Raw genomic sequence first — 25120 nt, forward strand, 5'->3', positions numbered from 1 at the left:
ATAGAAATATGGCAAAGTGCAGTGTACAACTTTAAATGTAGTAAACAGAGTTCTTCAGACATTTAAAAGAAATGCAAATCATATTTGTGCTGGCAGCCCTGCCAGTGCTGGAGGGAAGGAAGTGAGAAAATAATATATGGGCATCTGTGAGTGGTAAATAGTGGGCACCTTTATGGTATTTATGTAATTATGGGGCACTTCTAGCTGTGATTATACCACTGTGTGATATATAGTTATGTGAACGCCTCTGGGCTGTTTTAATCATCATATCTGAGAAACTTGATGCGGCCAGGGCACTATTGGTATAATGTTTGGGGTAACTTGCCTTGTTCTCAATCCACCTCTGCACCAGTACAAATGTGCAAGATTCTTGCAGAGCCCTTTGTGTAGAAAGCACAGGGGCCGGGGGGAGAGATAACTGAGCGCAGTTTCTTAGGACAGTAGAACTAACATTTAGTACCTGTTATTCATAATGGTCCTGATTAATCTTCTATTGCAATGTGAATGCAACTTGCATTTAAAATAAAAACCGGACGTAACTTGCACGCACGTACACCCGTATACAAATACGGATATCAAGAAGCGTTTCCATTTGAATATGGTGTCACTGTCACAAATTAGGCGTAGGGTATCTTCTAACGTTGGCGCAACTCAAGTAGAAGGTGCGGAATCTAACGTGCCCCTGGTTTTCACCAAGAACCCCCGCAAGGAGGTATGGGCTCCGCTACAGGAGACACGCAGGTCCCGGTCCTTCACTGAGTCGTATAGCGAGGCACAGAATGAGAGTAGTCAAGTGAGCTGATCTGGTAACATGCTGGCAACCAGGTACAAGGGAGAACACAGGAGAGAGTTCAGACAATGCCGGGTCAGTAACAGGAGCAACAATGCACAAAAGAGAAGTCAAACAATCCGGGTAGTAAGGGCACTGGAAAATCAGAGGTAGTCAGACAAGCCAAATCACACAGGAACACTGGAGCAGGAGGAAGACCTAATACTCTGGCACAGGTGGGACGACAGCAACTGCCTTATATAGTGCAGGCAGCCAATGAGGAGGAGAGAGGCGGCGGCGCTGTCATCGGCCGCCGCCGGAGGTTTGGAATAGCGTCCCATTGCCTAGCAACAGGACGCGCATGCGTGGAAGCACCTGTCTCTTAGCAGGCCTCTTACCTCTTCCCCGGGAAGTCAGAGAGGCTGAGAGAACCTCACAACCTCTTAACTACACCTCACTGGTAAAACTCCTAATTATCCAGCTAGCAGGTTGGAAGAACAGAAATGGGCCTAATGAATGGAGCCCGTCCTTCTCTCTCCATTCATAACCCCAGGGACCCTACACCAGCTCTTCCTGCAGACAAAGCTCTTTCCCAAAATACAAGCAGTCTCCCTGGGGTTTTAAAACACATAGGAGAGAAACCTGGGACATATATATCGCCCAGTAATCACTTCAACAGTGCTTCTTATGGGTATAAGTACACTCTGGCTATATGGCACCGTGTGCAGACAGAACACAGTGGAGAATACGCACATGTGTACGTGCAATATAAAGTCACATCAGAACACATGCAAAAAAAAGATTTTCTAAATTAAATTTACAACTCTTAATACTATAATTGACAAAAATATATTTACACTTTTTTTTTGCATGAAATATATTAATCATGGTGTTCTTAATGATGCGTACTGTACATAAAATGCATTTTCATAGATAGTCTTGTTTGCACACACGTTATTGCATACATACGTGTAGTCCTCACTATCAGTTGGAACTTAAAACATGCCCTGTAGCTGGTGCAAGTGATAAGGCTACGGTAGCTCAGTAGTTAGCTCTTCTTCCTCACAGTGCTGTGGTCATGAGTTCAATTTCCGACCATGGCCTTATCTGTGTGCAGTTTGTATGTTTTCCCTGTGTTTGCATGGGTTTCCTCTGGGTGCTCCGGTTTCCTCCCACACTCCAAAAACATGCTAGTAGGTTAATTGGCTGAAATCAAATTGACCCTAGTCTCTGTGTGTGTGTGTGTGTGTGTTTGTGTGAGTTAGGGAATTTAGACTGTAAGCTCCAATGGGGCAGGGACTGAAGTGAATGAGTTCTCTGTACAGCGCTGCGGAATCAGTGGCGCTATATAAATAAATTAATAGTGATGATGATGATGACTAAAAACACGTAACTAAATGATGCCCAATGCTTGAATTGGAAGACTGCGCGCTCACTTTACATTCACCCTTGCCTTACGTTCGTCTCTTCCTCGTTCAGGGTCTGATCGAGAGTTTAGGCCGCTCTAGGCTAAGACGCTTGTAGCGCTCCCTCGCCTTCCACGCCCGGCTAACGCGGTTGGTAAAAACAAACTCGTCATTAATTTGAAATCCAACTCCCCCCCCCTCCTCCACCAATTCTTTGCTTGGCTGTTTAAAAGGGTTATGGCAATCTTTGTCATTTCGTTTTCATTAAATTCAGAACAGAGGTATGAACGAGTGCTACTGAGGGTGAAGATGTGAAGGGGAGAGAGCAGAGTTGACGTACCAACGCCTGTTGCCATCCTTGTCTCTCATACTCGCTTATCCTCAAGCGCCCGCCCAAGGATGACCTCATTGTCTTCAGCCTGTACCGTGGGAATATGTCAAGATTAAAACCTTGCTACATTTTTCTGATTTATGCCAACGGGGCAGGCTGGCAGTGGTGTGATGGTGAGGAATGTTTTCTTGGCACACATTAGACCCCCTTAACACCAACTGAGCATGGTTTAAATGTCAGAGCCTACCTGAGTGTTATTGCTGACCATGTGCATCCCTTTATGGCCACAGTCTACCCATCTTCTAATGCAGTGGTCAGGGAACAGGGGTAAATTAGCCCAAATGGGGTAAAAATGAAATTCCTGGGGGTAATGCTGCCCATTCACATGCTGTCAGTTGGATTGTAGACCCCTTTAAATGTGAAGTTGCTGTTGTACCAGAAGAGCCTCAAGGGTTGGCAGAGGCACTTCTTGAGCTTTGATGCAATAATGAAGCACGTATTGCATTTGAAAACAAAGCAGATCTGTCATATTTTTGGATGTCAACATCTGAAAAAGCATCAAAATTGCACACGAAGAGGCAGTAAAAAAGTTGCTGCCTTTTGCAACAACCTACCTTTGCGAACAAGGATTTTCCACTCTAACGAACATAAAAACAAAGCAGAGAAATCGATTGGACGCTGAAGACAGTATCCAAATTGCTCTGACATCAAAATGCCCCAATATTGATGCTCTCGTTTCAAAAATGAAGCAACATCATTTCTCCAAAACCTGAAATTTTGAAGTTGAAGCTTTCAAAGAAATTTTGAATAGATTCAATAACATTTTGAATTCCAATAATTAATAATATTTGATTTCCTTCCTTTCAAATCAAGGGGGTAACGTCGGCGTATCTAAATATATTTTGGTGTAAAAGGTAAAAAAGTTCCCTGACCCCTGTTCTAATGGCTACTTCTAGCAGGATAACGCGTCATGTCACAAACCAAACGTCATCTCAAACATAGCAATGATCTCCTTGTACTCCAATGGCCTCCACAGTCACCAGATCTCGATCCAATAGAGCACTTTCAGAATGTGGGATTCACAGTATGATTGTGCAGCTAACAAATCTGCATCAACTGCATGATGATATCATGTCACTGTGAACTGCGGGTTTGAAAAAGTGGAGATGTTGCCTATAGCAACCAATCAGATTCTAGCTGTCATTTATTTAGTACATTCTGCAAAATGACAGCTAGAATCTGATTGGTTGCTATAGGCAACATCTCCACTTTTCCAAACCTGCAGTTTAGTAAATATACCCCTTTGTCCCTTTTATTATTAATTTCATGTTGAGGCACAATTTTGGAGACCACTCCACTTATTTTACATAAACAGCTGCCCTGAAACTTTATTAACCTACAGATATTTTAGATAAGCGGAGATCCCCTGGGAATGTGTTTTCCTATACAGAAACTGTCACTTTCTTTCTGCGATCCAGATGTTTAAAGACTACAATTTGGGAATTTCTGGTACTTTTAAACTATTGTAGACTGTGACGTACACCGCCAAGGATCTACATGTCCTGGTATGGTCAGACAAGGCCGCTGTTTTATTATCCATGTATAATTTATGCCTCGCCCAGATACAAGGTGCCAGCGCTCCCTGTTATCTTGTTACTTTTCGTGATAATATAGGCCCTGAATCATTAAGGAAACTAAAGCAAAAAAAAAAATGAGTAACTTTACACTCTGGCAAAACCAGATTTATAATTGTGATAGAGCATGTCCTAGATCAACTTTACATTTCAGTGTAAAAATAAAGCTATCAAGTATTTGTGTGTTACATGAAACAACAGCCAGTATTTAACTTATGTGCAAAATAATAAACTAATTTGCAGCTCTTGAATTGTAACATGGTTTGTCCCGGGGAAAAATGTACTCCTTTTTTTTTACCTTCCTTTATTAATCGGGCCCATAGTGTTACTCCTTTTAACCTGAGAGGTGTCAGTAGTCTTTTATCCTTAACTCCCACCTTGCAGTGCAGTATCCATCTGCTGTAGATTGTTCTCTCTCACCTGAGGCTTCTAAGGGTCAAAGGTTAGCAAACAGGTGTCCGTGTGCATGCAGGTGTAGTAACGGTGAAGCGGATGCAGCGGCTGTAGCGGTGTACAGTTACCAGTGATGAAATGAATGACTGCCAGGCCGGCTCTTGAATGGAAGCATTTTATCTACAGTCACATTATTCTCTCCAGCACATATCACTTAGTTACACACGGCAGCGGAAACACTTGACATAAGAGCTGACACTCTCACATTGTGGGATTGTCACTCTTTCTCACTTATTTCACTCGGCTTCACTCCATCAGGTGAGAGTTAAGGACACATTAAGTCTAGACTCTGGCACAAATCACTAGGAAGAACTGACATATACCTGCTAACAGTGGGTGTAACTGGAGAAAGAGTCTAACACCCCCCGGTGTTTGCCAGCCCCCCCCCCCCCCCACAAGGAGGTTTGGGCATAACTGCGTGAAACGTGCAGATCGCAATGCCAGTCGCTAGTGAGGGAGCTACAATGGTAGAGGGTAGTGCACAAGACGGCTCAGAACCGAAAAGGGCAATAGAAGTACCTATTTATATATTAACTAAACTAAATTTTAGGATTGGGGTAGAGTTCTTTAATGTTTCAAAATAGAATTTGTTTCCCATTTGGACAATGATGGATCAAGAAAGAAGAAATATTTTATTTTATATTTAATAAAGCGATGAGCGACGGTTTTGGGGAATGTCTTATCCAATTAAAAATGTTGAAACTAGGAGGTCAGACGTTGCAGTGATGTATACAGACCCCTCATATAGATTTTCCTGCTTCTCCGGACGCTCAGTTTGCGGATACTGCTCTCAAGTCCGCAGAAAAGTTTACTGACAGATCATCTTTTTTTTGTCTATGGATGGATAAATATTATACTTATTTTTTTACTGTCAGTAAATGTACTACAGTTATGAACAATGGATACCTCCCAGCTGTCCCGATTTCCACTTGGGGATATGTTTGTCACAGGGGTGGGAACATTGGGGGAGGGTGATGTCTAAAGGGCGGCCTGGAGCTTTATGTCACCCTCTGGGGTGTGTGGCCAACATGGCAGGGCCACACCCCCTGGCCCGCTGCTGGGGAATGGCATGGTGGGAGGTAGGACAATGCGTCTGACTTGTGGCAACCTCTAGAACCAGCTGGTGGCCAAAGACCGCCCCATGCACAGCGTGTGCCCGTGCGCTGAGAAAGTGTTCACAACAAGCTTCAGCAAACCCTGATTTTCAGAGTGTTCACAGTAGGGCTGACCGGGTCCAACGCCAGTTTGTGTAGCGAATCTTGCATGAAATTGGGCACATGCATATTCGTCTACTTCTGGCACGTACACCGATTTGCACCTGGCGCTGCCGGACGAGGGAGGGAAGAGACCTTTGATGTTGGCACAGTATGGATGGCACAAATGCAAGACACTACAGAGCTGATGATGATGACAATCGTCAGCGCTAGCTAGCCACTTCTGATTGGCTGATTGCAGATTCACCTCTGACACTGATAGGTGCTTTCTGCATTGATCGTGCATCTATTATAGGATTTTCTGTATTTAAAAAAACGAAACATTTTTCTTACTTTCATTTGTACGCCAGAAGGTTATATCTAATGTAGATTATGAAGCCTAAAAGCAACTAAATATTTCTCTATTAAAACAAATGTTTACAAGGTTTTATCGCGCTTATGTCCTGTCTCTGTGTACGGGGGTGTAAGTCCGCCTGCCGGAAAACTGACATATAAGCTGCAAACGGGAGCTGGACACATCTTGGGTTGTGTTGCCTAATGGCTGAGGTGCGCTACTTTTGCCTGCACATTTTTGGGGTGTAAATTATGTCCAATTTGCGTTCAAGTCAGGCCCAGGGTGTTAAAGGCCTCAGCAGGACGCATCGCAAGTGAGTTATCGGTGCCTGAGTGTACCAGGCCGGAAGAGCTTGTTTTATAGTATTGAGTTAATTGAAGCCAGGTTAATTCGGGCAGAATGTCAGCTCTTGGGAACAAACGCATAGTTCCTGGAAGGCACTGGTCAGGTTGGCGGTTTTACTCTGTAATTTGGGGTCGGAGTGCAGTTTGCTTGTAAGGATTGCAATGAAAGGAATAAAATTCTATATAGCTATTAATTTCCTCTGCAAAAGTGACAGTACACATCCATATAACAGATCGGGTGTCCGGACCACCCGTAATATCCTGTCTGGATGACGCAATACGCCATACTTGGCAAATTACTCAAGTCGGCGTCCAGGAGCTGCCGGGGGGAGGTGGGCGCTTTGGGGTGGGGCTATGCAAATCACGCCTTTTGGCGGGGCCAAATACTGTGATTCCCTGAGAATCGCATTATTTTGGATCTAATTCTGCCCACTGAAGTGGGCAGATGCGGGAGGCTGCTATACTCTCCCGGGAGTCCGGGAGACCTACCCGGAATCCAGGAGTCTCCCGGACAGTCCGAGAGAGTTGGCAAGTATGCAATATGGGTCTGGTGTATCCCGAGGTTGTTCCTTCTCAACCTGAAAGAAATCTCTGTGCTGACGAAGCCTGAGACCTAGTGTGCACTGTCTGACGTGTTGCCTCTCCAGTGGTTGTGGAACTACAAGTACCAGCATGCCCTGCTGCGGATGCCTAACACCTGGGGCTAAATGTATCAAGGTAAGAGTTTTCCGGCGGGTTTGAAAAGTGGAGATGTTGCCTATAGCAACCAATCAGATTCTAGCTGTCATTTTGTAGAATGTAATAAATAAATGATAGCTAGAATCTGATTGTTTTTTCAAACCCGCCGGAAAACTCTCAGCTTGATACATTTACCCCCTAGTGTGTAATGTCTGACACGCAGCATGCAGCCTCACACTCACTAGAGCAGGCTCTCCAGTGGTTGTAGAACTACAAGTCCCAGCAGGGCCTGCCACCCATTGCCTACATCTGACATCACTGAGGCCTGTTCACTTTTACCAACAAGTCCCATGATGACCCAGTATTTCTGGGATAACAGCAAGTTACCCGGTGATAGGAGAAGCACATTACAAATTATTTACATCGGCATTGACAGTCACATGGTACAAAAGCTGAACTACATCAATGGAACATAATTCTCAGCCTGTGATCCATGTTGCCCCAGGGGTATATAAGCGTGTCACATCGTCCCAGTTATATCTAACACGGCAGAACAGCGCCACCCACCTGTCAGAACTGGTATAAGGTGATTTCATGATACTGTCTGGGGCATAAGACACCTGTCCGCTAACCTAGGAGGACAGTATCCCTAAAATCATCAAAAAGTATCATTTAAATGTCAGTTTAAACATAAACTTTAGAAATATATAGTAAACATCTATTTATAGTTGTGACGTTTTCCACAAATATTCTCAAGTTTCTGTTTTACTGTTGACACTGCAGCAGTTTTGAATCATTATTATAGTTTATTTATAAAGCACCAGCGCCTCAATCTCAATGTCCTGGGACTTCACTATACTGCCAAGAATATATTATTACAGAATTACAGTGTTATAATCGATAGCCTAGGCCGGCTTTATGAGTGAATGGAGCAGCAGTCACCACAAAGTGATCTCATACTGTGGCGCCTATTAAACACACTTAGAGTATTTATACACATTTATCCCAAATCATGCAAATAAAAAAAAGTCATAATACTGCCACGTTATTTGCAAATAATTCATACAAATATAATCCCATGGATAACTTAACAAGAAATGTATAAAGGGGAAGGTGGGGGGGGGGGGATGGAGATTGGAGGTGTGTGTGGGGGGGGGCACCCAGCTGTTTCAGAAAAATAGCAAATATGATGAATGGTGAACAAAGTGAGGAGAAGTCAAACCAACCAGCGGAGACGGATAAGGAGCGGAGACGGATAAGGAGAGGAGACGGATAAGGAGAGGAGAGGGATAAGGAGCGGAGATGGATAAGGAGCGGAGATGGACAAGGAGCGGAGATGGATAAGGAGCGGAGATGGATAAGGAGCGGAGATGGATATGGAGCGGAGATGGGTAAGGAGAGGAGATGGATAAGGAGCGGAGATGGATAAGGAGCGGAGATGGATAAGGAGCGGAGAGGGATAAGGAGAGGAGATGGATAAGGAGCGGAGATGGATAAGGAGCGGAGATGGATAAGGAGAGGAGATGGATAAGGAGCGGAGATGGATAAGGAGCGGAGATGGATAAGGAGCGGAGATGGATAAGGAGCGGAGACCGATAAGGAGCGGAGACCGATAAGGAGCGGAGATGAATAAGGAGCGGAGATGGATAAGGAGCGGAGATGGATAAGGAGCGGAGATGGATAAGGAGCGGAGAGGGATAAGGAGCGGAGAGGGATAAGGAGTGGAGATGGATACGGATAAGGAGCGGAGACTGATAAGGAGCGGAGACTGATAAGGAGCGGAGATGGATAAGGAGCGGAGAGGGATAAGGAGAGGAGATGGATAAGGAGCGGAGATGGATAAGGAGCGGAGACTGATAAGGAGCGGAGACGGATAAGGAGCGGAGATGGATAAGGAGCGGAGATGGATAAGGACACGGAGATGGATAAGGAGAGGAGACGGATAAGGAGCGGAGACCGATAAGGAGCGGAGACCGATAAGGAGCGGAGACGGATAAGGAGCGGAGACGGATAAGGAGCGGAGATGGATAAGGAGCGGAGATGGATAAGGAGCGGAGATGGATAAGGAGCGGAGAGGGATAAGGAGCGGAGATGGAAAAGGAGCGGAGATGGATAAGGAGCGGAGATGGATATGGAGCGGAGATGGATAAGCAGAGGAGATGGATAAGGAGCGGAGATGGATAAGGAGAGGAGATGGATAAGGAGCGGAGAGGGATAAGGAGCGGAGAGGGATAAGGAGCGGAGATGGATAAGGAGCGGAGATGGATAAGGAGCGGAGATGGATAAGGAGAGGAGATGGATAAGGAGAGGAGATGGATAAGGAGAGGAGATGGATAAGGAGCGGAGATGGATAAGGAGCGGAGATGGATAAGGAGCGGAGATGGATAAGCAGAGGAGATGGATAAGGAGCGGAGATGGATAAGGAGCGGAGACTGATAAGGAGCGGAGACTGATAAGGAGCGGAGATGGATAAGGAGCAGAGATGGAGACTATTTGAGCGTGTGAATTTCCACAACAGGAGAAAGTGATACATTTGATGGGGAACATGTTTCAATGGTAGTTAGAAGTCATGGACCACGTGAGGAATGACTAATAGGAGAGAATTTTTATATCCAATTATAACGGCAATGTGTGTTATAGACTGCCACAAAATTCTGCAGCGCCTTACTTAGAAGAACTACTAAAAGAGTAGAAACCATTACATAGTTACATAGAGAGAGTGACAGTAGAATACGTGGGTGACACAACACAAGTAATAATACAGAATGACGGCAGCATAACATAGGGAGAGAGAGGAGGAAACAGGAAACAAGAGTGGAAGAGAAGGGGGCACAAGAGTGGAAGAGAAGGGGGCACAAGAGGAGGGAGGACCCTGCTCCTAAGAGCTTACACTCTACAGTGCACTGCAATATATCAGTATGTCTGGAACCAGCATTAACCCTTTAGATTTCACTTTCGGGAGCTATAGCTGAACGCTGGCACCCGCCTCAATACAGCGGATGAAGCTGGATGTTGGGCCGTACTATGGAGGAGAAGAGAGCAGACATCAAGTTATTGGCGTTTGGACTGAATTGCTATCTGATTACTGCAGACAGTACGGTGGAGCAGAACAGGGGTTTACATGTACTAATCATTTATGTCACTTGTATATGATGAATTTACTGTATATAAACATATTACTAAATTAAAAATCATTTATGAAATACCGAGATACTACATATTTTTTTTGCCACATTACATTGGAATCACTGATATTCTGCTGCTCAGTTTACACATGATAAACACACATATATTAATCTGTATTCAGTGCAGATACTTCTTGTTATTTTAAATTAGATAATCAACTCTCTTCAGTGCAACCACTCAACAATGCAAATTCTATAGTACGTGGTCAAACAGCACCACCTGCTGGCCCTTTACTAAAGTTACACTCAATGTCAGCGTAAGGATTTTGATAAGTGATATTATTTATTTGAAATTTACAATCTAAATTCCCTACCTCACAAACTAGGATTAATTTTTTGTAAAGCTAACTAACATACGAGTCATGTATTTGGAGTGTGGGAGGAAACCCACGCAAACACGTGAAGAACATACAACATAGAATAGGGCACTGGTTGTAATGGTGTCTTTCTGTGTAGAAAACAATCATTGCACCGATATGTACATTTTTGCTGATATTGTTGCAATAAGGGTCTCTACATTGTGGAGCTACAGATGCTATCTCTGCCCCCTTCCCTCTCAATCTTTGGGTTGTCTGAGGCAACTATGTTATCACTAGCAAGAAGCAAATTATATTTTCTGCTAATTCTTTTTCGTCAAAATACTCCATGGCTTTGAGATACTCCATAGTCCCCTCTAGCCATAGATAGAGACAGGAAATTAGGAATGCCCCTAGGTATTATATAACACAGTTCCTCCTCCTCACACATGTCTTCGAGCAACTTCCAAACTGTTCCTAAACTATATAACATAAACATATTGAACAAAATGGGTGGGAATATTCAACTCCCATTGAGTAGTTAGAGGAAAACAATAAATACAATTCACTTATATCTAGTGATAACATAGTTTCCTCAGATAACCCAAAGATTGAGTGGGGATGTTAACACTTTGCATCTGTCCTCTTCACTCCTGCATGGCAGCCATTACCGTGGGATGTACCCAAACAGTAATAGTAGAGAGAACAACATACACCAGGGGCTAGATTTACTAAACTGCGGGTTTGGAATAGTGGAGATGTTGCCTATAGCAACCAATCAGATTCTAGCTTTCATTTATTTAGTGCATTCTACAAAATGACAGCTAGAATCTGATTGGTTGCTATAGGCAACATCTCCACTTTTTCAAACCCGCAGTTTAGTAAACGTACCCCCAGATCAGCCATATATGCTGCATAATCAAAATACAATTTTATTAATTAGCCGTGTGGAGAACGTGTCCCTCAAACTGTGCGGCAGTCAATGACATTACATCCATCATCATCACCATTTATTTATATGGTGCCACTAATTCTGCAGCGCTGTACAGAGAACTCACTCACATCAGTCCCTACCCCATTGGGGCTTACAGTCTATATTCCCTAACACATACATACACACACGCACACATGGGTCAATTTGATAGCAGCCAATTAACCTACCAGTAAATGTAGAACTGGAAAACAGCTTATCTATTGTTTTGTTTCATGGTTAATGGAAATGACATCCACTTGAAGTTGGCAATTTGATTGGCATATTATTATTATTATTATTATCACCATTTATTTATATAGCGCCACTAATTCCACAGCGCTGTACAGAGAACTCACTCACATCAGTCCCTGCCCCATTGGAGCTTACAGTCTAAATTCCCTAACACACACAGAGACAGACACAGACTAGGGTCAATTTTAATAGCAGCCAATTAACCTACTAGTATGTTTTTTTTTGGAGTGTGGGAGGAAACCGGAGCACCCGGAGGAAACCCACTCAAACACGGGGAGAACATACAAACTCCACACAGATAAGGCCATGGTCGGGAATTGAACTCATGACCCCAGTGATGTGAGGCAGAAGTGATAACCACTGAGCCACTGTGCTGCCCAGCCGGTAATGCCTGGTGAAGATATGAATAGATGACCATCCAGCCGCTTTGCAGAGATTTTAGTGTTGAGGTATGAGCCCCACGTGCCCAAGAAGTTGCCACTGCTCTTATCGAGTGAGCGTTCAGGATTTCTGGCACCATACACCTGTTTTTCTTGTATGCCCGTGTAATGACTTCTCTGATCCACTCCGAGATGATCTCTTTGGATGGAGTCCTGTTGGGATCATAATGAGTTGTTCGGAGTTCTGAAGTCCCTCTGTTCTAGATAAGTACACAGTGATTGCTCTAAGTCCAATGTGTGCAGCTTCCTTTCTTTATGATCAGCTGGTTGCGAACAAAGAATAACAATATGATATCTTGATTAATTTGAAAAGTGGACACCACTTTAGGTAAGAAAGCTGGGTTAGTCCTTAGTACTACCTTATCTGTATAAACATTCAATAATGGTTCTACATAGTTCTACAATTCTACGGGCAGAAGTACTTGCCACTAGGAATATCACATCACATTCAGTGTTGGTCACCTTAGGGAAACCTCTTGTAAAAGCTCAAAGGGATGAGACATCAGAGTGTTGGGAACTAAATTGAGATCCCATAGTGCCACAAAAGACTGGAGTGGATAATAAAGGTTTCTGAAGCTGACTTGGTATCAAGCAAGACAAAAAAAAACCTTTATATTTATTGTTTAGATAACAAGACCTTTGCTAAGACAATCCTGAAGAAAATCAATAATATGCCCAACAATAGCCGAAGCTGGATCAACTTTCCGCTCACAGCACATGATGAACTTCTTGCAAATTTTATAACAGAACATCAAAGAGATCTTTTCATGCCTGTAGACGGCTGTCAATCACCTTCCCTGAGATTCCTTTATTTCTGAGCAGTGACTGCTCAATCTCCACGACGTCAAAGTTAACGCTAACAGCATCAAGTCTGTGGAGCCTTTGCCTACTGATTGTGAAGGGGTCTTTTGTGCAGCGTGTAATTCCCAGCCCCATGAGCAATTTAAGGAGCCGATAGCCTGGATGATGAGATCATTTGACAGGCTGATGCTCATCTGCTGTTATGTGACCATCCACGGGTTGAGTGGTCATAGAACGAAAAGACATTACACACAAAGGGACTGGATACGCCGACAATCTGGAATGCAGTTTCAATCTCTCTTACAAGGGAAGTGCCTCGGTATTCTCAGACAACAGGCCTGTCGTCTCCTTCAAAAATTGCCAAGGAGGTTCCAGAAGCAGGACCATGATGGCAGAAGAAGCAAAGGTCACATCATGGCCAATGAGAAGCCTGATGTCACTCTCAGTACTTCATGTGGAGGCAGCAATGTCATACCGCATTATCTCAGCCGAAAGCAAGTTCATACATGGGATTGGGATCTGCATCAAGAAATGTCCCAGCTGCTAACAAGAACGTTTGGCGTCCCTCAAATAGACTTAATGGCATGGAATCATAACACTGAAGTGCCCAGGTCTTCTCTCACCACAAAAGTCCAGGAACAGAGGGGATAGTTGCGCTGGGAATCCTATGGACCTGTCAACTGGGGTTATGTCTTTGTTCCATTTCCTCGTTCAAAAATCAGACGTTCCATTATGTCCATGATGCCCATGGTTTGTAGAAGCTGGGGAGATGCGTCTGACCTCTACCTGTTTGGCCAGATGTCCTACATCAAGGCCCAATTCTTCATCCAAATCTAAAAGGTTTTCTTCCCCTCCACAGGATCTACAAGAGTACTGTGCTCCGTTTTCCCACTGCAGTGGCCAGCAGCGCTTTCTAGGGAATAGGAAAAGCTGACACTAGCGGTTCCGTGGTCCACCATGTTGGCGATCTTTAACCCTGGCCGTGGCGCACATGCTTGACCACAGAAGCAGGAGGTAAGTCCTGACATATAGAAATATAACAACCTAATACCTGTCCTCTCTATCCTCAGCTGGAGACAGGAAGAACACTCAGGGGAAGATGAGATGCTCTATATACTACCAGGGGGGCGGTGGTATTATCCTGTCCTCCTAAGGCTACAAGGGACATTGTAGGTGCCATGGAGGACTGAAGAGGAGAAGAGTACTCTCTAGGACGTCTGAAGCAGACTAACGGAGTGAAGAGTAAGAGATATCACTCAGATCTGACGGGTGTGCACGGCATCGAGGGCACCATTTATGAAGCCGGTCGGGGAATAAAATACCACCAGATTTGGCGCTTCTATTTGTCAGGCAATAGTGAATGCAGCCTGGCTGGGCTTGCTGGGAGTTTTAGTTCCACAACAGCTGATACATTGTCTATTATACTCATTGACTCTGCCCTCAACTTCACTCCCCACATTCAGTCCCTCACACAATCCTGTGCCTTCACCTTTTGCAATATTACCAAGGTTCACCCTTTCCACTCCCTGGATGTCACCATCGTCCAAGCTCGTCATCTCCCACCTTGATTATTGCACCCTCCTCTTCTGATTTGCCTGTCATGTGTCTGCCTCCCCTTCAGTCTATCCTGATTGTGGCATCTAATCTTCCTCTTCCGCTGTGCCTCTCCGCAAAGCCCCCCATTGGCTCCCCATGCCCTCCAGAATACAAGTCAAGCTGCTTACCCTCAGCTGTAAAGCCCTATTTAACTTCCCCCTCCTATATCTCTGACATTGTCAAGAAATATTCCCCTACACTGTTCTGCTGAGGACCTTCACCAACTCCCTGCCCCTCCAGAGCAGACTCACCCCCATCCTCCAATCTAGCAAGTGCACCCTCAAAACTCACCTCTTCCCGTTTGTATAACCCACCCCATCCTAACCCCCTCTTCACACTCCACTCAGCCATGACTTGGTCCCCATCACCCCATCATGTCAGTTTGTTTCCTCGCCCCTCTAGAATGTTACCTCTCATGCACAGGACCCTCTCTACCTCCCGTCTCCTGTCCTCACCTCCTCGTCCTCTTGTAAATGTTTCCTTATGTGCTAAGTTTGGTCTCCTGCTCCAATATTAATTTGTATTATGTTCTGTTTGTGTGTTGTTCCCTGTCTGGCGTATCATAAACAATGATGATTTATTTAGAGAGGCAGTTTAACATACCGGTTAATACACTAGTCACTTGTCAGATCAAAGCTGTCCAGGATCGGCCAGCTAGCGATCACAGGACCACGGGCTTGTCTGATGACAGGAAGCACATTATCTACAGTACTGTACTATAAAGTGCTATCACCTATCACACATATTGACATTTATTTCAATTCAATTCCAATTGTTTAGAACAGCTTTGTGCTCGGTGTATTGGAGCAAATCCGGCTGGTGTATAAGTCACGGCCTCCCCGCTGCGTCATTCATCTGTGAATGAATTCAAACTTCTAACGCAAATATCTATTCAGATCGGTGATCTCAAACTGCTGGTGCCAACTAGTGAGTGCGCCAACCGTATACAAAGTGAGTGCACTCACAACTATTTTATCAGAAGCCAAGTAACCTACTAGTATGTTTTTGGTGTGTGAGAGGAAACACGCAAACACGGGGAGAACATACAAACTCCACACTGAAAGGGCCCTGGTTGGAATTGAACTCATGACCCCAGAGCTGGGAGGCAACAATGCTAACCACTGTGCTCCATAATAAAAGACATGTAATCCTTACTTTTGGAATTATGTAGAGAGGCCTATAAACTACTCCTGGTAATCCCTTTTCTGCAGCTATACATCCAAAAAATTCTGGTTTAAAAAAAGGATAATACCATCTTTAGCTGCAAAATTCTAAAACTTAACAAACCTCCTCACCCTCTTCTCCTCCGCCCCTTCCACGTCCTCTTGACACCCATTCCTGTGCACCATTTGCGTCTGTAGATACCAGGCCCACATTTCCAGTAGTCTGCAATTCCCTATGTCCCAGGTACCTCCTGCTTCCAGCCATTGACTCTCAAAGTCCATCTATTATAGTGCTGGACCCATTGTGTCGGCTGCCCAAAGCAGCGCCAAGATGGGGGCAGGAGGCGCAGTATCTTCAGGGCCCCCAACAGGGCAGAGGACTGAACTATACAACCCATAAATCTAACCAAAATATACGCTTTATTATTCATTAAAAGCAGCTATTTTATAGACAACTAAATTAGGCCGAACTGACTAGTAACAATGTTCATCCAATAGTAAAACTGCTCCAAATGACCATTAACAACCAGTGGCCACTCGCTCACTCATTCATAGAGAAAACCTAGGACCGGGGTCAAAAGGGCAAAATGCTTTTATTCCACAAATCTAAAAATCATTCATCATTAAAGACATAAGACAGATAAACACATAACAGCGGAGGGGGCAGCTATGTTAAAGACGTTATAGCAGCAAGCTCTTGTAAACAGTCACGGTTTGGTACCCAGAAGCGGCCAGCACCGGAGGAACCAGTGGAGTTTAGGACCTCGCGGACAAGCACTGATTCACAACTTCCAGCAAATGGGAATTCTCCAGCGCGGCGGCGACGCGTTCCTTGTCAGCCAGTTGTTTATTCACTGAGCGGAGAGGAGAGAGAGACACAGAAACGAAGCGTTAACTAGACAGTAACGGAAATGATCCACCAGGATTTTTTTATTTTTTTTTTTAATCCAAAATGGAGTCGGTTCTGTTTCAGTGGTCACCTGGCCCCGAGAACAAACATCTAACAGAACCTGCGACTCTGTATAAAGAAAACACCAAAACCATTTGCTTGTTTTGTTTTACTTTATGCTTGTTGTGATTTTGTCAGGCTTGTGTTTTTTATTATTATTTTTTATTGTTTTATTATTTTTTATATAATATTTGTTTTTGAGATCGGGAGCACCAGCCCCCCAGAGTGACACCCTGCCCCCAAAATGACTCAGTTGGAACAAAGTGACTCACCGGCCAGGTCTGTACATAGGATATATACAGTGTATTTATAGACATATAAAAGGGAGGTGGGCTCGTTTCGGAATTCAGAGTTTCTCTTTTGTCTTTTTTTGAGATAATGTGAGGATCCATTAAACATTTGAGCTGTGTATGAACGGCCGGTAAATGCTTTTACCGGTCACACGGATCAGAGCCAGCGCTGGAAACGTGGACACAATATATCCCACGGCGTTTTCATATAAGCACGTCCATCGGTTATACTCTGGGGGGAGCCTGTGTCAGCGGTCACACACCAATACTAGTGCAGAGACTATCTATGTACTTCTATGTCCCGGGTCTGTCTCTATATTCTGCCTCAATGTTCTTGTGCTTATAATCCTGATGCACACAGAGCCACAGGAATAGGTGGATAGGACCAAACGAATATTTTAATACCTTTGACACCCAAAAGGAAGTAAGGATTGGAAACTAGACTCAGCCAGCTTCATTGGACAAGAGTGTCCCTGTGTTTTACTTCATAAATTAAAAAGAAGAGATCCCGACTCCCTGAAAATGTATAACCACACTCCCTCTAAATGACCCAAAGCTCATCTCCTGGACCCACCTGCTTGTACTGTCATTGGGGCCTCTAATCATAAATCAGGCACTCTCACACCTACCAAAATCGGGACATGCCTTTGACCCATCTAAGCCTCCTCCGTTTCATGCAAGGCTGGCCCATCTAAGCCACACCCATCTTAGGCGAGGCTGACCCATCTAAGCCACACCCATCTTAGGCGAGGCTGACCCATCTAAGCCACACCCATCTTAGGCGAGGCTGACCCATCTAAGCCAGACCCATCTTAGGCAAGGCTGACCATCTAAGCCACACCCATCTTAGGCAAGGCTGACCATCTAAGCCACACCCATCTTAGGCAAGGCTGACCATCTAATCCACACCCATCTTAGGCAAGGCTGACCATCTAAGCCACACCCATCTTAGGCAAGGCTGACCATCTAAGCCACACCCATCTTAGGCAAGGCTGACCATCTAAGCCACACCCATCTTAGGCAAGGCTGACCATCTAAGCCACACCCATCTTAGGCAAGGCTGACCATCTAAGCCACACCCATTTTAGGTGAGGCTGCATCCTCTTTCCAGCAGGCCACACCCTTTTTGGAAGCCAAACAATCGGGACCGCTGCCAGCATTGGGCGGTATGACACTCGGAGTGGGAACCTGCGCAATTACACTGCTCACACCTTCTGTACCGGAAACTTGTATTATTGGACCCTCACCTGCATGTTCTGAGGCGTGTGTACCAGGGGTTATATGAACATCCACCTGAAATAAGAGAAATGACACCAGAATTTATATGAAACAGAAGCAACAATGCAGGGATGTAGACATAAATGTACAGTAATACAAACATGGAAATATCACAGCAAAATAATAGATGGGTAGCACAGTGGCTAAGTGGTTAGCACTTCTGCCTTACAGCACTGGGGTCATGAGTTCAGTTCCCGACCATGGCCTTATCTGTGAGGAGTTTGTATGTTCTCCCCGTGTTTGCGTGGGTTTCCTCCGGGTGCTCCGGTTTCCTCCCACACTCCAAAAACGTGTGTGTGTGTGTGTGTGTGTGTGTGTGTTAGGGAATTTAGACTGTAAGCTCCAATGGGGCGAGACTGATGTGAGTGCGCTATATAAATAAATGGTGATGATAATAATAATAATAAGCTAATCAAATTGCCAACTTCAAGTGGATGTCATTTCCATTAACCATGAAACAAAACAATAGATAAGCTGTTTTCCAGTTCTACATTTACAAAAATATCTATACGTAACTGTGAATGTATGGCAATGTTTAGTGACCAGTATACACGCCACCAAAATAGTTTACTGCACATTACAATGAATGGTCTTCAGTATCACCTTTATGCTGACGACATTCAACTTTACATCTCTTCTCCTGATCTCTCTTCCTCCCTCCTCTCTCGTGTATCTGACTGCCTCTCTGCCATCTCCTCCTGGATGTCCTCCCGCTTTCTCAAAATTAACATCTCTAAAACCGAACTCATTGTCTTTCCTCCCGCTAGACTCCCCTCCCACCACAACCTCACTATCGTTGTTAATAACACCACCATCTCCTCTGTCACCCAACTCCGCTGCCTTGGTGTCACCCTCGACTCCTCTCTCTCTTTTGCCCCCCCATGTCCAATCCCTTGCTCAAGCCTGTCGCTTCCAACTGCGCAACATCGCCCGCATCCGACCCTTCCTCTCACAAGACGCCACCAAAATCATCATCCACGCACTCATCATCTCCCGCCTCGACTACTGCAACCTTCTCCTCACAGGCCTCCCCCTCTCACATCTCACCCCCCTCCGCTCTGTACTCAATGCGGCTGCTAGACTCATCTTTCTCTCACGCCGCTCCTCCTCTGCCTCCCCTCTCTGCCATGCCTTACACTGGCTCCCCATCCCCTACAGAATCCTCTTCAAACTCCTTATCACCACTTACAAGGCTCTCTCCCTGTCTACTGCTCCCTATATCGCCAACCTCCTCACCATTCACACTCCTGCCCGGTCCCTGCGCTCTGCTAATGACCGTCGCCTCTCCTCCACTCTAATTACCACTTCCCACTCCAGAATCCAAGACTTCGCCCAAGCTGCCCCCCTGCACTGGAATGACCTCCCTCGTTCCATCCGTCTTGCTCCCAATCTGTGCTCCTTCAAACGAGCACTTAAAACTCACCTGTTCCTCAAAGCTTATCAACCATCCACTTAACCCCTCATCTACTCTGCTCGCTATTCCCTCTCTCCCCTGGCCCCTTCTTCTCTCCCCTGGCATCACCAGCTCCCTCTCGTGTCTGATTTGTCCACCCACCCTTAGGATGTAAGCTCTTATGAGCAGGGCCCCTCTTCCCCCGTGTCTCCATACCTGTTCTTCTGCTCTGTCCTTACTCCTTATGGCTGTCCTGGAGTTACTGAAGCATTGGTACTTTGTGTTTATCGTTCTGTACTGTTTAACCCTGTACGGTCTACTGTTTGTACAATGTACGGCGCTGCGGAAACCTTGTGGAGCCCAACAAATAAATGATAATAATAATAATAATGGTCTAATTTCAGTTTTTGATCAGTAAGGGGTTGGCTCCTCATCATTTAAAGTTGTATTTACATCCAGCGTGTATCCAACAGCTACCTGACCCTTCATAGTTTACACGGTAGTCAGGAGACGGTGCTACACAAAACTGACCCCCTCCGTTTCGTTATTTATCTATTGTCTCCGAGTATCGAATCACAAGCACAGAAAACTATTTGCTCTAGGTATCTGCAAGCCAACCACAACGAATAAATATGATGTGGTGGGGAGGGACATGACTGCACCATAAAGACCAGCCCAAATAACCATCCAGAATACACTGATACACTATATATAGTCTATAGAGAGTAGGCTATAACTAGTCCGGGAATCTTGGACCTATGTCATCCAGAATTGTAAAATATTTCATATTCCCCAATATACGCTCACCTTGAACCTCTGCGGGAGAGAACGCAACAGCTTCACTTTAATGGACAGTCCGATCAGCGTGGCCATGCTGCAGTGCGGGATTGTGGGAGTGAACTCTACCAACACGGTGCTCTCGTCATCATTGACCTGCGTTACACAACACAAGAAGCACCGTCACCGGTTGTAGTCTGTCCCAATAATCAATGTTGTTTGTAAAGCTACAACATATTATACAGCGATGTGCAATAGAGACACAAACATACAACGATGACTAATAATCAGCGACGTACCTTCACCCTCACCTCCTCCACCACATTCAGCTCTTCCAGGCTCAGCGGGTGCTCTGGGTCATTTATCGAGCGGATGAGATGTAACATGTTAAGGGGAAAATAAACCCTTCTGATGTAGTAAAAAAAAAAAAATAATAATAATCACTGAATGGAAATACAATAACTAGGAGCAACGAGCTAATCTCCTGAAGGAGTGTGATCTACCACAGCACGCCAACGTGGCAATTCACCTATTTAATCCCATATAGAGAAGCAACACTCTGGGGTAGAGCCCGCTCTTTGCCAGGACTCCCTAAACATCCCACTAGAAAGCAGATGTGTAGGATTCCTCATGGATTTTAAAGTTAGTCTCCTTCTTTCAAGGACTGCCATTGCCCTTACTGTATCACTGCATGTGGCATCAGATGGTGGAAGTGGGCGGCAGTGGGGCATACTTTCCAACGTGTGAAAAATAATTTCAGGGGGCAGTGCAAATTACACCTAGCACCAGGGTGGACACATTAGAAATAAATAAAAAAAATTGGGCCCTGGATACAAGGAGGGGAAGGGGTGGGAACTTGGCTGACTGGGCACGGGAAGGGGGGGGGGGTCTTGGCCGAATGGGCACCGGTTATGGGTGGGGATCTGTGAGTGGAACTCAGCTGAGTGGGTATCAGTGAGTGGGATGCAGCTAAGCGAATATCGTTGAGTGGGTATAGGTGATGGGGGGGGGACCCAGCTCAGTGGATATAGGTGATGGGGGGGGGACCCAGCTCAGTGGATCTAGGTGATGGGAGGGGGGACCCAGCTCAGTGGATCTAGGTGATGGGAGGGGGGACCCAGCTCAGTGGATATAGGTGATGGGGGGGACCCAGCTCAGTGGATATAGGTGATGGGGGGGACCCCGCTCAGTGGATCTAGGTGATGGGAGGGGGGACCCAGCTCAGTGGATCTAGGTGATGGGAGGGGGGACCCAGCTCAGTGGATATAGGTGATGGGGGGGGGACCCAGCTCAGTGGATATAGGTGATGGGGGGGACCAGCTCAGTGGATATAGGTGATGGGGGGAGACCCAGCTCAGTGGATATAGGTGATGGGGGGGACCAAGCTCAGTGGATATAGGTGATGGGGGGGGGGGGACCAAGCTCAGTGGATATAGGTGATGGGGGGGGGGACCCAGCTCAGTGGATATGTGATGGGGGGGGGGACCCAGCTCAGTGGGTATAGGTGATGGGGGGGGGGGGACCCAGCTCAGTGGGTATAGGTGATGGGGGGGACCCAGCTCAGTGGATATAGGTGATGGGGGGGACCCCGCTCAGTGGATATAGGTGATGGGGGGGGGGGACCCAGCTCAGTGGATCTAGGTGATGGGAGGGGGGACCCAGCTCAGTGGATATAGGTGATGGGGGGGACCCAGCTCAGTGGATATAGGTGATGGGGGGGACCCCGCTCAGTGGATCTAGGTGATGGGAGGGGGGACCCAGCTCAGTGGATCTAGGTGATGGGAGGGGGGACCCAGCTCAGTGGATATAGGTGATGGGAGGGGGGACCCAGCTCAGTGGATATAGGTGATGGGGGGGGGACCCAGCTCAGTGGATATAGGTGATGGGGGGGACCAGCTCAGTGGATATAGGTGATGGGGGGAGACCCAGCTCAGTGGATATAGGTGATGGGGGGGACCAAGCTCAGTGGATATAGGTGATGGGGGGGGGGACCAAGCTCAGTGGATATAGGTGATGGGGGGGGGGACCCAGCTCAGTGGATATAGGTGATGGGGGGGGGGACCCAGCTCAGTGGGTATAGGTGATGGGGGGGGGGGACCCAGCTCAGTGGGTATAGGTGATGGGGGGGACCCAGCTCAGTGGATATAGGTGATGGGGGGGGACCCAGCTCAGTGGGTATAGGTGATGGGGGGGGGGGGGGGACCCAGCTCAGTGGGTATAGGTGATGGGACCCAGCTCAGTGGGTATAGGTGATGGGGGGGGGGGGGACCCAGCTCAGTGGGTATAGGTGATGGGGGGAACCCAGCTCAGTGGGTATAGGTGATGGGGGGGGGGGGGGACACCCAGCTCAGTGGGTATAGGTGATGGGGGGGGGGGGGACACCCAGCTCAGTGGGTATAGGTGATGGGGGGGGACCCAGCTCAGTGGGTATAGGTGATGGGGGGGGGACCCAGCTCAGTGGGTATAGGTGATGGGGGGGGGACCCAGCTCAGTGGGTATAGGTGATGGGGGGGGGACCCAGCTCAGTGGGTATAGGTGATGGGGGGGGGACCCAGCTCAGTGGGTATAGGTGATGGGGGGGGGGCCAGCTCAGTGGGTATAGGTGATGGGGGGGGGGGACCCAGCTCAGTGGGTATAGGTGATGGGGGGGGGGACCCAGCTCAGTGGGTATAGGTGATGGGGGGGGGGGGAACCAGCTCAGTGGGTATAGGTGATGGGGGGGGGGGGAACCAGCTCAGTGGGTATAGGTGATGGGGGGACCCAGCTCAGTGGGTATAGGTGATGGGGGGGGGGGGGGGACCCAGCTCAGTGGGTATAGGTGATGGGGGGACCCAGCTCAGTGGGTATAGGTGATGGGGGGGGGACTCAGCTCAGTGGGTATAGGTGATGGGGGGGGACCCAGCTCACTGGGTATAGGTGATGGAGGGGGGGGGGGGACCCAGCTCAGTGGGTATAGGAGATGGGGGAGAGAACCAGCTCAGTGGGTATAGGTGATGGGGGGGGACCCAGCTCAGTGGGTATCAGTGAGTGAGGGGGACCCAGCTCAGTAGGTATCAGTGAGTGAGGGGGACCCAGCTCAGTAGGTATCAGTGAGTGAGGGGGACCCAGCTCAGTGGGTATCAGTGAGTGAGGGGGAACCAGCTCAGTGGGTATCAGTGAGTGGAACTCAGATGAGTGTAATAATGAGTCAGGATATCGAAGATCTCTCTATCGTCGATCTGGTCGTGCAGCTCCTCATCCTCGTCCTGAGCCGTCACCTGCCGCTCCCCGCTGCGCTGGTAGATGAGCGGGTTTGCATTCTCCAGCTGACTGCTGCCCACCATGTCCCGGCCGTGCAGAGGAACCACGGGGGGAGACCACGGTCACACGTCTTTCCATCACGTGACATGCAATATCTATCTTGATTGGCTGAAATTCATTCTATCTCCGCTTTGATTGGCCAGCATCGCTCTAATGTACATAGAGCCCAACACCTGGAGACACTGAGAGGGTGGGGCCAAATTTGAATGACATGTGGAACTGACTGAGATATCGCTGCGTGTGTCCTGTCTGTCATGCGCTAAACTCCGCCCTAGAACTCTCCAGCAACATTTGGTAGCTCCATTGTACCCGCCCCCTCCAGGTAAGGGCGGAAGTAGCACAACGCCATGTTTACTTCTGGAATCTTGCAGTTTAGAGGACAATTGTTATTGTTAATGTTATATTTTGTAAGTTTCTTTCTGGTTATTGGATTTGTTACTATTGCTGTAAATGTGTCATTTATTGTTACTAAGGTTGTTATATTTGTGTCAGCCTGGCCTAATATTATAGATTGGGAGAAATTTTCTCCTGTCTATCTTATTAAATTAACCTGGATCTATGACAGTAATTGAACATTCATTGCTGAACAGAGCCCAGGTCATATATCATACATAGTTCATGTTACCATAGTTGTAAAGGTGAACACAAAGAGAATATCAAAATGAATGTTAAGTTGTTTTAATGTAAAACCAGAAAAATTAGTGGGTGTTGAAACATTATGATTAGGCTGTATTAGGCCACTAAGCCTGTGTTGGGTTATAATAGGGGCGAATGGGGCTACTTTTTGGGCCAAAGAGATGTTGGCTGACCCATGACTCTCCCCTCATCCACTCTGGGGATCTGCAGAGGCGGATTAGACAAAACAGGGGGGTACAGACCAGTAGCAGAGAGCTTGCGGCTCTCTTTGTCAGAGACAAAGGGCTTGGCTGACAAACAAGCCAATTATAGACAGACAAGAATACAAAGAAACAGAGTTTCTGAGCCAACAGCTTGAGAAGCAGAGGGGAAAGGATGACAGGCAGAGCACAGGGCCATCTTTTCCATTGGGCACGATGGGCAGCTGCCCGGGGCCCCACAGGCAAGGGGGCCCCATAGGCACGGCTCTTAATGAGAATAAATAATCCTGCAAAAGAAAAAAACCTGCAAAATAAACCTACAAGGGTCACTGAGCAAGTACATCTAGCTATCTCTATCTCTATATATCTATATCTGTATCTGTATACATCTATATTTCTATATCTAGGGGTCCCGGTGCACTGCTTTG

At 46.5% G+C, this 25120-nt stretch overlaps 1 protein-coding gene across 1 annotated transcript; it reads right to left on the reverse strand.

The window, feature by feature from the left end:
- Positions 1-16443: 16443 nt before the first annotated feature.
- CIAO2B (cytosolic iron-sulfur assembly component 2B) lies at positions 16444-23972 on the reverse strand. The gene is made up of 5 exons (XM_075204359.1): positions 23751-23972; positions 20856-20933; positions 20587-20712; positions 18356-18401; positions 16444-16723 (listed from the first exon to the last, which is right to left on the reverse strand). The coding sequence occupies exons 1-5, from the start codon at positions 23877-23879 to the stop codon at positions 16626-16628; spliced, it is 477 nt and encodes a 158-aa protein (XP_075060460.1). The 5' UTR covers positions 23880-23972; the 3' UTR covers positions 16444-16625.
- Between the last annotated feature and the right edge of the window lie 1148 nt (positions 23973-25120).

The sequence above is a fragment of the Mixophyes fleayi genome, chromosome 3 (genome assembly GCF_038048845.1).
Source record: "Mixophyes fleayi isolate aMixFle1 chromosome 3, aMixFle1.hap1, whole genome shotgun sequence".
NCBI lineage: Eukaryota > Metazoa > Chordata > Amphibia > Anura > Limnodynastidae > Mixophyes > Mixophyes fleayi.